The sequence below is a fragment of the Watersipora subatra genome, chromosome 8, assembly GCF_963576615.1.
Source record: "Watersipora subatra chromosome 8, tzWatSuba1.1, whole genome shotgun sequence".
Taxonomy (NCBI): Eukaryota; Metazoa; Bryozoa; class Gymnolaemata; order Cheilostomatida; family Watersiporidae; genus Watersipora; species Watersipora subatra.
The window spans coordinates 42,606,735-42,621,217 of NC_088715.1; the positions used below are offsets into that span (position 1 = coordinate 42,606,735).

Here is a 14,483-nt window from a genome sequence, read left to right on the forward strand (position 1 = left end):
TAAAAACAAATTATACGGCACTTAAACTAATAATAAGTAATCAAAGAAAAAAAGAGTGTACTCTCCGCGCCGCATACATGTAGATTTGAGCGACATAACATACTTTAACATAAACTAATTAAAATCTAAACTAAGTAAATCAATTGTGATATATTTTGTTATATTTATGTGTTTTATTATTATTGTTTGTTTTTACTAGTTTTTTTGCTTACAATGATAACACACCAAATGTTATTAGTTATCACAGCAATGGAAATTATCTCAGAATCTGAGGCAATTTCCATCATAAAGCATTTGAAATCTCTCAAAAGATTGATTCAGATGTAGTCAAAGATTTGCTCAAATTTCCCATTATAATTTGGAAAATTCACATGTTGACATGATTCTATGAAGAGTTTTGATTGTATACCAGTTGACTGACTCAGAGATGCTAGTAGCACTATACTACTAGTAAGAATATTGTAAATTAAAATATTGTTATATTATTATTACAATATTATAAAATGTTATATATTTTGTTATTTTCATGCTTTGGTTGTTTATTTTTAATTGTACCAGCTTTTCAATTTCATTTACAAACTGCAATGTTTTGAGAGATTTTAAGCATCAGTTGTTGAAAAGTTACCTCAAGTGTAGAGTTAAATTAACATGTTATACTGAATGGTTCGTATCCTGAGGTGATCGTAAAGGGAGGTTCTACTTCTGTTGTTATGCTGAATGGTTCGTATCCTGAGGTGATCGTAAAGGGAGGTTCTACTTCTGTTGTTATACTGAATGGTTCATATCCTGAGGTGATTGTAAAGGGAGGTTCTACTTCTGTTGTTATACTGAATGGTTCGTATCCTGAGGTGATTGTAAAGGGAGGTTCTACTTCTGTTGTTATACTGAATGGTTCGTATCCTGAGGTGATCGTAAAGGGAGGTTCTACTTCTGTTGTTATACTGAATGGTTCATATCCTGAGGTGATTGTAAAGGGAGGTTCTACTTCTGTTGTTATACTGAATGGTTCGTATCCTGAGGTGATCGTAAAGGGAGGTTCTACTTCTGTTGTTATACTGAATGGTTCATATCCTGAGGTGATCGTAAAGGGAGGTTCTACTTCTGTTGTTATACTGAATGGTTCGTATCCTGAGGTGATCGTAAAGGGAGGTTCTACTTCTGTTGTTATACTGAATGGTTCGTATCCTGAGGTGATCGTAAAGGGAGGTTCTACTTCTGTTGTTATACTGAATGGTTCGTATCCTGAGGTGATCGTAAAGGGAGGCTCTACTTCTGTTGTTATACTGAATGGTTCGTATCCTGAGGTGATCGTAAAGGGAGGTTCTACTTCTGTTGTTATGCTGAATGGTTCGTATCCTGAGGTGATCGTAAAGGGAGGTTCTACTTCTGTTGTTATACTGAATGGTTCATATCCTGAGGTGATTGTAAAGGGAGGTTCTACTTCTGTTGTTATACTGAATGGTTCGTATCCTGAGGTGATTGTAAAGGGAGGTTCTACTTCTGTTGTTATACTGAATGGTTCGTATCCTGAGGTGATCGTAAAGGGAGGTTCTACTTCTGTTGTTATACTGAATGGTTCATATCCTGAGGTGATTGTAAAGGGAGGTTCTACTTCTGTTGTTATACTGAATGGTTCGTATCCTGAGGTGATCGTAAAGGGAGGTTCTACTTCTGTTGTTATACTGAATGGTTCGTATCCTGAGGTGATTGTGAAGGGAGGTTCTACTTCTGTTGTTATACTGAATGGTTCGTATCCTGAGGTGATCGTAAAGGGAGGTTCTACTTCTGTTGTTATACTGAATGGTTCGTATCCTGAGGTGATCGTAAAGGGAGGTTCTACTTCTGTTGTTATACTGAATGGTTCGTATCCTGAGGTGATCGTAAAGGGAGGTTCTACTTCTGTTGTTATGCTGAATGGTTCGTATCCTGAGGTGATCGTAAAGGGAGGTTCTACTTCTGTTGTTATACTGAATGGTACATATCCTGAGGTGATTGTAAAGGGAGGTTCTACTTCTGTTGTTATACTGAATGGTTCGTATCCTGAGGTGATTGTAAAGGGAGGTTCTACTTCTGTTGTTATACTGAATGGTTCGTATCCTGAGGTGATCGTAAAGGGAGGTTCTACTTCTGTTGTTATACTGAATGGTTCGTATCCTGAGGTGATCGTAAAGGGAGGTTCTACTTCTGTTGTTATACTGAATGGTTCGTATCCTGAGGTGATCGTAAAGGGAGGTTCTACTTCTGTTGTTATGCTGAATGGTTCGTATCCTGAGGTGATCGTAAAGGGAGGTTCTACTTCTGTTGTTATACTGAATGGTTCATATCCTGAGGTGATCCTAAAGGGAGGTTCTACTTCTATTGTTATGCTGAATGGTTCGTATCCTGAGGTGATCGTAAAAAAATAATCTACTTCTGTTGTTCTCAGATTTTTAATGCTTTGCTAGATCTTATCTAGATCTTTCTCATGCTGTGAATTATATACATATATTACTTTATTGGGAATAAATAGTATATTACTTTATTAAAACATAATCAGGCTGATCAACCACAGATTCTGTAGCCTTTGTTGTACTTTTAATGTTCAAATCTTCAACTACAATCGTCCCTTTATTTTACTTTTCCACATTTCTGTAAGGATTCTTATCAGCAGGGTTATAAAATGATTTGTAGAAAAAGTACATATTTCCCTAGACTAGCATCCCAATGCAAAAAGATGCACTAAGTACTCTCCAAACAAGTTGATTATTTTGAGCTCCAAATTCACTCATTTGTGCCTCAAAACATGCGCTACGCCTTTGTTTCCTTGTCATTTTGATATGTCGCATGTGCATAGACTTCATACCGCATAGAGAAGCTGTGATTGTGCAATGTAGAAAAAACAACTTTTTGTATTATCGTGACACATTTTTTTGTCAAGGAAATCTGATACAGCAATCTCATGCCATGAGAGATAAAAGCTCATAGGACAAGCTGCTTATTGAACTGTTGTCAATAACTCTCGTATGAACTATTGGAGATACAAGAAATATGTTTAAGCCGTTCTGGTCTAACGCAAACTTTACAAAAAGTCAACATCTCATTTTATTTAAAAAATTTTAATTTAATAGTTGATGCTCTTCCACTGCCATATATGCTAAGCTATGTTGCTAACATTGTTGGGTTTATGATACTGAATGGTTTAATTCCTTCATCCAGTAATACATTTTGTATACAGGAATACATATGTATAAATACAGGAATACATATGTATAGATACAGGAATATATATGTATCGATCCAGGAATACATATGTATAGATACAGGAATACATATGTATAGATACAGTAATATATATGCATAAATACAGTAATACATATGTATAAATACAGGAATACATATATATATAAATACAGTAATACATATGTATAAATACAGTAATATATATGCATAGATACAGGAATACATATGTATAGATACAGGAATACATATGTATAAATACAGGAATACATATGCATAGATACAGGAATACATATGTATAGATACAGGAATACATATGTATAGATACAGAAATATATATGTATAAATACAGGAATACATATGCATAGATACAGGAATACATATGTATAGATACAGGAATACATATGCACAGATACAGGAATACATATGTATAGATACAGGAATACATATGCATAGATACAGGAATACATATGCATAGATACGGGAATACATATGTATAGATACAGGAATACATATGTATAAATACAGAAATACATATGCATAAATACAGGAATACATATGCATAAATACAGGAATACATATGTATAAATACAGGAATACATATGCATAGTTACAGGAATGCATATCCATAAACACAGGAATACATATGCATAGGATTGCATATGCGTAATAGCCCAATATATAAGAATACATACATGTATACATAAGTGAAAAAACTTTTTTTTTATTATTTTATCGTTAATTATATTATAAATTCTGTATCAGAGATCGCTTAGATAGAAATCAAAATGCATTCAATGAGAAAGAAATAGGCACAGAAATAAACTATAACATTTAGAGGTCATTTGAAGGTCTGCTCAAAGCTGTGATAAAATGAACAAACTGAACCCTTATTCAAATAAAAAACATAAAATTTTGATCTCAATCTGAGCAAACAAAGAGATGCAAAACAAACGTTAGAGAAAAACTTACAATGGATATCAAACAAAAATTATACATTATTATTATTAGATATACATAAAGTAGATTATCAAAATATTAATGAAGTGATTAATCACAGCTATTATACACGTAGTTACTATGAAACTAAAAAAGCAAACTTAATAATTAAAATTTAAGATGAAACTGATTGTGAATTTAACTCATTAGTTGATTGCCTTTGTGGAATTCTTTGTTTCTCAGTTCAATGCTCTGCTGCCACCGACCTATCATATGTATCTATGAGGTATAAAGTGTAATTTTAAGTATTGATTATATCAGGTAGACAAAGAGTAAACGGTTGGGAAAATCAGCAAAATACATTGTATGTAGCGCTGGCAATAGGAAGCTGCTATTTAGTAAATGAGGTGTGAAATGTATATGCTTCTCTGTTATATATCTCTGTAAATTACGGATTTGTTTAATTCCAATATTTTAACACTAAATTTAATACTAACAGCGTTAAGACAATGCTCCTATCAAAAGAGGGCAGAATGGTTGGAACCTTTTCTCTAATAACCCCATCTCGTTTCAGGACAAAGTGTAAAACTTTGCCAAGGTGCGGGACTCTGACAAGTAGTAACGATCATATGTAGAAACTACACAGGCGAACCATACATACCGGCATTTTAAACACAACATCTCATTTTTATTTTTAATTGTTAATAACAATAACAACCACGCTGGATGCATGTTAGCCAAGGAAATTTATATTTATCGCAATTTTTTCCTTCTGTACTTTTTTAGTTGCAATAGTTTATTGGAAAGCTGAGCTGCTTGATCTGACAAATTTTCTGTCAAGAAAATTTTCTCAAGAATGTCAAGAATTTTCTGTCAAGTTCTGACAAATTTTGAAAATGTTTGAAGTGCACCCAACCTTTACATAGGCCTATAAACTAAACACATCAGTGTGTATATCCATGGCTTTGCACTGCTGTGATTACATAATTTTTATAATATAAAATGCAATTATGCTACATAATATTTGAATTTTTTCCAAATATTAATGACAGATATGTATGAGATGTTTAAGATAGTAAACTGTTTTATGTTAGGGCCTTCCCAAGTACTCTCACAACAGTTTGATGATAGAAATAGGAAAATGGGGCTCACTAGATACTGTGCTTTTAGGTAGTCTGGCAAAACCCCGTTACAAAGATGGAGGCTATCCTAAACGATCTGAAGGTAAGTCTAGTTCAACTGAAGTTTTAATATCCGAAGTTGTCTTTATAGTAAGTTAGTGAGTATCATGAACGACATGTTGACCAGCCAAGTTCACAGAAAGACAGTTGTACCAGTTCTGACACCATTCTATCGATCTAAATAACCAATAGCTTACAGAAAGGATTCCACAGCACAAAAAGGTAGCCTGCCTTTGACTTTTCTGACGATTGATATGTTGAAATATGATATGATGTGAAAAATGTCTCCGAGCACAGAGTCTGGACACAGAAATCAGTATGGTGTCTTGTTTATTATCAACGCGAAGATCAGCTGTGATTCATAGAGAATTCATAGAGGGTTCGTAGCCTTGTGTTTAACAACGGTCAATCAAGACATCGCCGGTAGTAGGTGGTTGCTGCCGGTAGACTGTCTAACAGTTGCTTTGGAATTGAGCAGCGTGTTTGTAGACTGAGTAAATTTTAAGAGTGTGAAATTAATACTGTGCGAGGGCTCTATATACAATGCTGAGAGCTGCTGTGACAAACTGGTCTAGAATGCCTGACCTGCAAACAACAGGTTCTAAATACAGGAATACATATGCATAGATACAGGAATACATATGTATAAATACAGGAATATATATGCATAAATACAGGAATACATATGCATAGGATTGCATATGCATAAATATAGGATTACACATGAATAGTTATAAGAATACATATGCATAAATACAGGAATACATATGCATAGGATTGTATATGCGTAGTAGCACAATATATAAGAATACATACATGTGTACATAGGCGAAAACTTTTTTTATTATTTTATTGTTATTTATATTATAAATTTATATTATGAAAATATATTATAAATTCTGTATCAGGGATCACTTAGGTAAAATAAAATGCATTCAATGAGAAAGAAATAGGCGCAGAAATAAACTGTAACATTTAGAGGTCATTTAAAGGTCTGTTCATAACTGATAAAATGAACCAGCTGAACCTTTATTCAAATAAAGAATATGCAATTTTGGTCTCAATCTGAGCAAACAAAGAGATGCAAAACAAACCTATGAGAAAGGTTTTTATGATCGATATCAAACGAAATTATACATTACTATTATCAGGAATATATAAAGTAGATTATCAAAGTATTAATAAAGCGATTAATCACAGCTATTATACACGTAGTTACTATGAAACTAAAAAAGCAAACTTAATAATTAAAATTTAAGATGAAACTGATTGTAAATTTAACTCATTAGTTGATTGCCTTTGTGTAACTCTTTGTTTCTCAGTTCAATGCTCTGCTGCCATCGACCTATCATATGTATCTATGAGGCGTAAAGTGTAACTATAGGTATTGATTATGTCAGGTAGACGAAGAGTAAATGGTTGGGTTAATCTGCAGAATGTTTAGCATTGGCAATAGGAAGCTGCTATTTAGTAAATGAAGTGTGAAATATATATACTTCTCTGTTATATATCTCTGTAAAGTACGGATTTATTTAATTCCAATATTTTAACACTAAATTTAATACTAAGAGCGTTAAGTCAATGCTCCTATCAAAAGAGGGCAGAATGGTCGAAACCTTTTCTCTACTAATCCCATCTAGTTTCAGGACAAAGCGTAAAACTTTGCCAAAGTGTGGGACACTGACAAGTGGTAACGATCATATGTAGAAACTACACAGGCAAACCATACATAACAACATTTTAGACAACATCTCGATTTTAATTTTATTTATTAATAACAACTGCACTAGATACATGTTAGCCAAGGAAACTAATATTGATTGCTACTTTTTTCCTTCTATATTTGGTTAGTAGCAAAAATCTATTGGAAAGCTGAGCTGCTTGATCAGTTCTGACAAATTTTAAAAAGTTTGAAGTGTACCCAGCCTTTACATATAAACTAAACACATCAGACTGTGTATATCCATGGCTTTGCACTGCCGTTATTACATATTTTTTATAATATCAAATTCAATTATGTTACATAGCATTTGAATTTTTTACAAATGTTAATGACAGACATGTATGAGATGTTTAAGATAGTAAACTGTTTTATGTTAGACCTTCCCAAGTACTCTCACAGCAGTTTGATGATAGAAATAGAAAAATAGGGCTCACTAGATATTGTTCTTTTAGGTAGCCTGGCAAACCCTCGTTACAAAGATGGAGGCTATCCTAAACGATCTGAAGGTAAGTCTAGTTACACTGTAAGTTTTAATATCCGAAGTTGTCTTTATAGTAAGTTAGTGAGTACAACGACCGACATGTTGACCAACCAAGTTCACAGAAAGACAGTTGTACCAGTTCTGACACCATTCTATAGATCTAAATGACCAATAGCTTACAGAAACGATTCCACAGCCCAAAAAGGTAGCCAGTCTTCAAGGATTCTGGTTATTTCATTTGCTCACCGATGGGCACACACCAGAGACTTCCTCATTGATATGCATTTTAAATTGACTTTTCTCACGATTGATGTGTCGGAATAGTTCTCAACAATGTCTCCAAGCGCAGAGTCTAGACACGGAAATCAATATGGTGAGTTGTATGTTATCTAGATGAGGATTAGCTATAGACTAGGATTAGCTATAGACTAGGATTAGCTATTGACTAGGATTAGCTGTAAAGAAGAGATAAAAATCTGGATTCCCATAGGCAAATTTTTGCCACGACAAATATACATTCTTTGTCTTTACGATTGATTCTCACACTCTAGCGAACAACAGTTCACACCCCTTAGGCATGCTTACACCCCTAACGGGTGCAAGCATGCCTAATAGGTGCAAGCATGCTTAAGGGGTGCAAGCATGCCTAAAGCCTGGTTCCCATATACGTAGCAAAGCACCGGCGGTAATATCGCGCAGCAAAACACTTGCGGTGCTCGGCTCGGCGCAGTTTAATGTTCACATAAAAGCCACATCGTTGATAATATCATAAACATAATTGCGTAATCAAATCAAATGTTCGCTCGCCATGCCGTTCTTATTATGGTGACCTTTACCCGTACAGTGCATTTCGGGAAGGTTTTGCCTGCGGCCGTTTGCGAAATTTGAACACGCGCAAACTCTTGCGTTGACCGCCGGCATCCACCAGCGGTGCACTGCGATCCGCGGCGTGTAGGTTCCCATTTTACCGCAATAGCCTGCGGTGCTGTCGCCGGTGCTTTGCGGCGTATATGGGAACCAGGCTTAAGGGGTGCAAGCATGCCTAAGGGGTGCAAGCATGCCTAAGGGGTGCAAGCATGCCTAAGGGGTGCAAGCATGCCTAAGGGGTGCAAGCATGCTTAAGGGGTGCAAGCATGCCTAAGGGGTGCAAGCATGCCTAAGGGGTGCAAGCATGCCTAAGGGGTGCAAGCATGCCTAAGGGGTGCAAGCATGCCTAAGGGGTGCAAGCATGCTTAAGGGGTGCAAGCATGCCTAAGGGGTGCAAGCATGCCTAAGGGGTGCAAGCATGCCTAAGGGGTGCAAGCATGCCTAAGGGGTGCAAGCATGCCTAAGGGGTGCAAGCATGCCTAAGGGGTGCAAGCATGCCTAAGGGGTGCAAGCATGCCTAAGGGGTGCAAGCATGCTTAAGGGGTGCAAGCATGCCTAAGGGGTGCAAGCATGCCTAAGGGGTGCAAGCATGCCTAAGGGGTGCAAGCATGCCTAAGGGGTGCAAGCATGCCTAAGGGGTGCAAGCATGCTTAAGGGGTGCAAGCATGCCTAAGGGGTGCAAGCATGCCTAAGGGGTGCAAGCATGCCTAAGGGGTGCAAGCATGCCTAAGGGGTGCAAGCATGCCTAAGGGGTGCAAGCATGCCTAAGGGGTGCAAGCATGCCTAAGGGGTGCAAGCATGCCTAAGGGGTGCAAGCATGCCTAAGGGGTGCAAGCATGCCTAAGGGGTGCAAGCATGCCTAAGGGGTGCAAGCATGCCTAAGGGGTGCAAGCATGCCTAAGGGGTGCAAGCATGCCTAAGGGGTGCAAGCATGCCTAAGGGGTGCAAGCATGCCTAAGGGGTGCAAGCATGCCTAAGGGGTGCAAGCATGCCTAAGGGGTGCAAGCATGCCTAAGGGGTGCAAGCATGCCTAAGGGGTGAACATCAAAAATAAATATCGTAACGAAGCAGGAAAAAAGTCAAAGATCATAATGTGAGTTGTTTTTCGTATGTTATTGCTGTGTGAAAACGTTAACATATCTTTAGAATGACCTTCCAATAACATATTATAATAATACCACATATTATATATACTATAATATATATTTATTATTATAACATATTATAATAATACCATGTATAATATAATATATATAATAATACCACAGCATTTAAATAACTGTCAACATTTACACTCAGCTTTTGCAAAAGCTTACAAAAAAGCTTTTGAGTTGGCTGAAAAGCACGGAGTTATCTACCCTTGGTGAGCTGATTGCATCTAGCCTTAACTGCGTTAGCGAAATAACTTTTTCTACAGGACCATTTTGTAAATAAATTAAAAAGATTTAAAGGCAACAAAATGAGTATATTCACATGAGCGACGAAGTGAATATACTTCCCGATTAGGAGGCAAGCACACCTAATCGGAAGCCCTGGTTTATAGCTAACATCGCCTCACACTACTGCCCATGCATACAGTTATGTCAAAGTAGAGCCTGGTGCATAACTACACGCAGATGATGTTTAAACCATAACTGCCACGAACAACTTTTATCGTATTTACTAGGTAAATCAGACATGCTGATTCCGATTTTGTAATTAAAATAAAGATTAGGCCACTAACTTTCAGAGTAATAAAGGATTTTTTATAGCGTTTTAATATCGGTCTCGAAAACAACACGATCGGCATAACAAGCTCCGCCCATAAATACTTGACGTAACCTAGCTTTTTAGGAACAGAAATTACGTAGAGATGTTTAGACCGATTTAGAATAATAGAGACGGGTGTTTTAAAATCTATTAATATCTAAATCCAGCTTTAAAAATAATATCAATCTTTTCTGAAAGGTAGATGAGCTATTTAGCATTGCATATTTAAAAAGAGCGATAACAACGCTAGCTCGTGAAAAAACCGCGCTTTTTGAGCTCGTTTTTCTCGGCGTCCAGCCCATTTAAACGTCATGTAACAAGCTGCGAGCAATTTTAAATAGTTTATATCCCTTTCATAAAAAACTGAAATTATTTTACAGGCTGGATTTAGATAATAATGGGTTTTAAGACACCCATCTCTATTAATCTAAATCGGACTAAACTTTCCTAACTTCCGTTTCTGAAAAAGCTAGGTTTCGTCACATATTTATGGGCGGAGCTTGTAATGCCGATTGTGTTGTTTTCGAAACGGATATTGAAACGCTTTAAAAAAGCCTAAATGACTTTGAAGGTTAGTGGACTAATCTTTATTTTGAGTACAAAATCGGAATCAGCGTGTCTGATTTACCTAGTAAATACAATAAAAGTTGTTCGTGACAGTTATGGTTTAAGGTGCCTTAAAACAATGAGAGTAGCTTTCATCAAATCCATAGCACTAAAATGCATCTGCGAGTCGAATGATATTGTGGCAGATTTGTTACTCCTCGTATTATACAGCTCATTTCAAGTGCATGCTTACTTACATTATTAGTCAACCCCGCGTCATTAACCCATATATGGTCATTATTACCATATATAGTCATTATGCCCTTATATGGGTGAGCTGCAACCTATATAAAGGAAGGCATAGCCGCAGTGGGGGCAGTTGTTTTGTAGTCTAGTCAATACAATTATACACACACACACACTCTCTCTCTCTTCATTTCTCGCTTGAGCGGTCAGCAAGAATTAATGCAGGATAGTTGACCAGTATAGGCATCATCGGTCAGCTGGTTGACTACGGGGGTCAGCAGCTAAAGGTGCCCTGACTGGGTCGACCTAATTAGTAGCAGAGAGGTCGACCTAAGCTAATCAGACGACGGAGCTTAGGGTTGACGTGGTCTTCTATAATCACATACAGTTATAGGCACGGCAAGCTAATGTAAGCCGACCTGTCGGGTCGCCATTAGGTACACTGGTAGACCAAGACAAAAACCAGTACACTGGTGGCAGCGGTGGGATCGTCTGACCATGCCTGGAAGGCGGTCAACTAGGAGAGAGGCAGCTGAGGCTGACCTCCATCAAGCTGATCAGTATGGGCGGATGGCTGACGCCATAACTGAGGCTTTACGGCAATCTCGACCAGAGAGGGACTTCAAGCCCCCTAAGTTTGATGGCAGTGATGATGTTGAACTGTTCATCAGTCAGTTTCAGGAGGTAGCTGAAGCTAATCAATGGTCTGCAGGGTCAGCACGTCTGCACCTCAGAGAGGTGCTGAAGGACGGTGCTAAAAGCTGTGGCAGGGGAGAAACTACAGATGCCATCTTTGCAGCCTTGAGAACTAAATTTGGTCTGACAGTTAGAGAGGCCAGGAGTCGATTAAACCTCAAGAAGGAAGTCAAGGTTAGCTTGCAAGATCATGCTGCGGAAATAGAAAGACTAGCCAATATAGCTTATGCTGATCTGCCTGAGCACCATCGTGCAAATATGGCATTAGATGCTTTCTCCATGACATTGGGCAACACCTATTTACAGAGGCATCTATTAGCGGTGGGAGCACGGACTTTGGGAGAGGCAGTGCAGGCCGGAAATGACTTTCTGCAAATTCAGCCATTTAATCCTCGGTTGACCCAAAGGTCAACCATCATGGCTATAGAAGGGGAGGAAGAGGATGACCCCAAGGCAGCCCAGGTCGACCTCCCACAAGCTACAAAATCGGCTACGTTGGAAGATGTCCTTGTAGCCCTAAAGGAGCTGACCACCTTGACGACAAGACTGGCGGTCAATGGTAGCCGACCCAGAAGCCAAGGTCGGACTACTCCAGAGCCGCAGCAGATCAGAAGGGCGACTAGCTGTTGGGAATGTGGAATAGTCGGACATGTCAGACGACAGTGTCCTCAGATGGCAGCTACCCAGCCAGCAAGAAACCAGCAGCAGGGAAACGGACATCGTCCACAGCAGTAGGGGGACATACTGACTGTGGACCCTCAAACCAGAGAAAGCCACCTTGGCAAACCCCACGTCGGACAGGTCGACCTCAGACCCCCCATGGGTCGACCTCAGTCCTACTACAAAACTCCTTTGACTCACTAACTGAGCAGCAAACAGAGGAAATCCAAATCCCAAACCCAGTGGTTACAGAAAAGCTCCAGACAAGGAGACGGCGTAAGAGGTGGCAGCACACCGGTCGGACGACTCAGCAGGTCGGTCCTGAGAGAGTGGCTGCGGACACCCTTTGGAAACCGTACAGTAGTAGCTATTTCTTACCTGGGAAGATTATGGGCCGACCTGCTCATTTCCTGATAGACAGTGGATGCACCTCCAACCTACTCAGCCGTCATGTCTTTGACCAGCTTCCCTCGGGGTTGAAGGCTCAGTTGGTAGAGAGAACAGACTATGGCACGATGGCTGATGGGTCTCGCCTAAACTTTCATGGCATGTTGACCGTACCCATCCGAGTCAGAAGTGTACAAGTGACTGTATCACTTCTTGTATGCCCCCTAAAAGAAGATGCCATCATCGGGATGCCATTCTTGACAGACCAATGCTGTGAGATGAATTTCCAAGAATCCACATTGGTAGTGAATGGTCAGAAGCTGATCTGCACAGATCGGGACGGACGACCCTTGGTGAGCAAGGTGCAGGTTGTCCGTACCATGACACTTCAACCTCGGTTGGAGATGGTGGTTACATGCCGCCTCACGACCCACACCTACCAACCCTTAGGAATGGTAGAGGGATCAGGAGATCGGTACATGGTGGCTGCCAGCCTCCACCTACCTGATGAGAAGGGAAGAGTGGCCCTGCGTTGTTTGAACCCGACAGATTCCCCTGTACAGGTAGCGTCGGGAACTGTGATTGGCAGCTACACAGGAGTCGATGAAACTGAAATCGGCCAGCCCTGGACAGAGGGGGGGCCAAAGGGAGCGAGACCAAGCCAGGATACCCGGCCTGACCCAAAGGTGGCTCCTCACGTGAAAGAGCTGTATAGCCAAGCTATAGTGCACTGTAGGAGTGACTACGACAGACAACAGGTAGTTAGGCTTCTTGATCAGTATGCCGATGTTTTCAGTAAAGGGGATGGAGATGTGGGTCGGACTACCTTGGTCCAACATGAGATACCCACGATAACGGATGCTCAACCCATTCGGCAGACCCCATACAGGGTTGGCCCTGAGAAGGAAGCGGAAATAGATCGGCAGGTCTCTGAGCTGGCCAAACAGGGAATGATAGAGCAGGCATATGGAGCTTGGAGCTCTCCTGTGGTCCTGGTCAGGAAAAAGGATGGAACCTGGAGACTGTGCATTGACTATCGGAAGTTGAATGCGGTCACTAAACAGGACGCATATCCACTTCCTCGAATCGATGACAGTCTGGATGCTCTGTCAGGCAGCAAGTTGTTCAGCACGCTCGATTTGATGAGCGGCTATTGGCAGGTACCTCTGTCGCCGGGAGCGCAGGAGAAGTCAGCCTTCATCACGAGAAGTGGGCTTTGGAGATGGAAAGTGCTGCCTTTCGGGCTGACGTCGGCCCCTGCCACTTTCCAGAGGCTTATGGAGCGGGTGCTGCAAGGGCTCCACTGGAAGACGCTCTTGCTGTATCTGGACGACATCATAGTCATGTCAGCCGACCTCCAGAGTCACCTGTCTAGGCTGTCAGAAGTACTAGACAGGCTTCGACAAGCCGGCTTGAAACTAAAACCATCTAAATGTACCCTCATGCAGACAAAAGTGAAGTACCTCGGACATGTGGTGAGTTCGACTGGGGTAGCCACGGATCCGGAAAAAGTGGAAGCGATCCACAGGTGGTCGGAGCCAACCGATGTGACTCAGCTGAGGGCTTTTCTCGGCACTACCGGTTACTACCACCGATACGTGCCCGACTACGCTTCGGTTGCCAAGCCCTTGACACTACTCACGGCAGAAGGGTCCACCTGGAAGTGGGGTCAACCTGAACAAGAAGCTTTCAGTCACCTCAAGTGGCTCTTGACGCATGCCCCTGTACTAGGCTACCCAGATCCGACCTTAGAGTACACCCTTGACACAGATGCCAGCAACGTCGGAACTGG

General features: G+C 40.2%; 2 protein-coding genes across 2 annotated transcripts in view; one reads left to right on the forward strand and one right to left on the reverse strand.

Moving 5' to 3' along the window:
• Window positions 1–14,483, reverse strand: part of LOC137402159 (replication factor C subunit 3-like) — a 51,949-nt gene that overhangs the window by 9,041 nt on the left and 28,425 nt on the right. The gene's annotated exons all lie outside the window — the stretch shown is intronic.
• Window positions 1–14,483, forward strand: part of LOC137402063 (uncharacterized) — a 28,543-nt gene that overhangs the window by 7,688 nt on the left and 6,372 nt on the right. Inside the window, exons 3-4 of the mRNA XM_068088533.1 lie at window positions 5,326–5,379; window positions 7,512–7,565. Coding sequence (XP_067944634.1) covers window positions 5,326–5,379; window positions 7,512–7,565 — 108 coding nt within the window. The remainder of the gene's footprint in view (window positions 1–5,325; window positions 5,380–7,511; window positions 7,566–14,483) is intronic.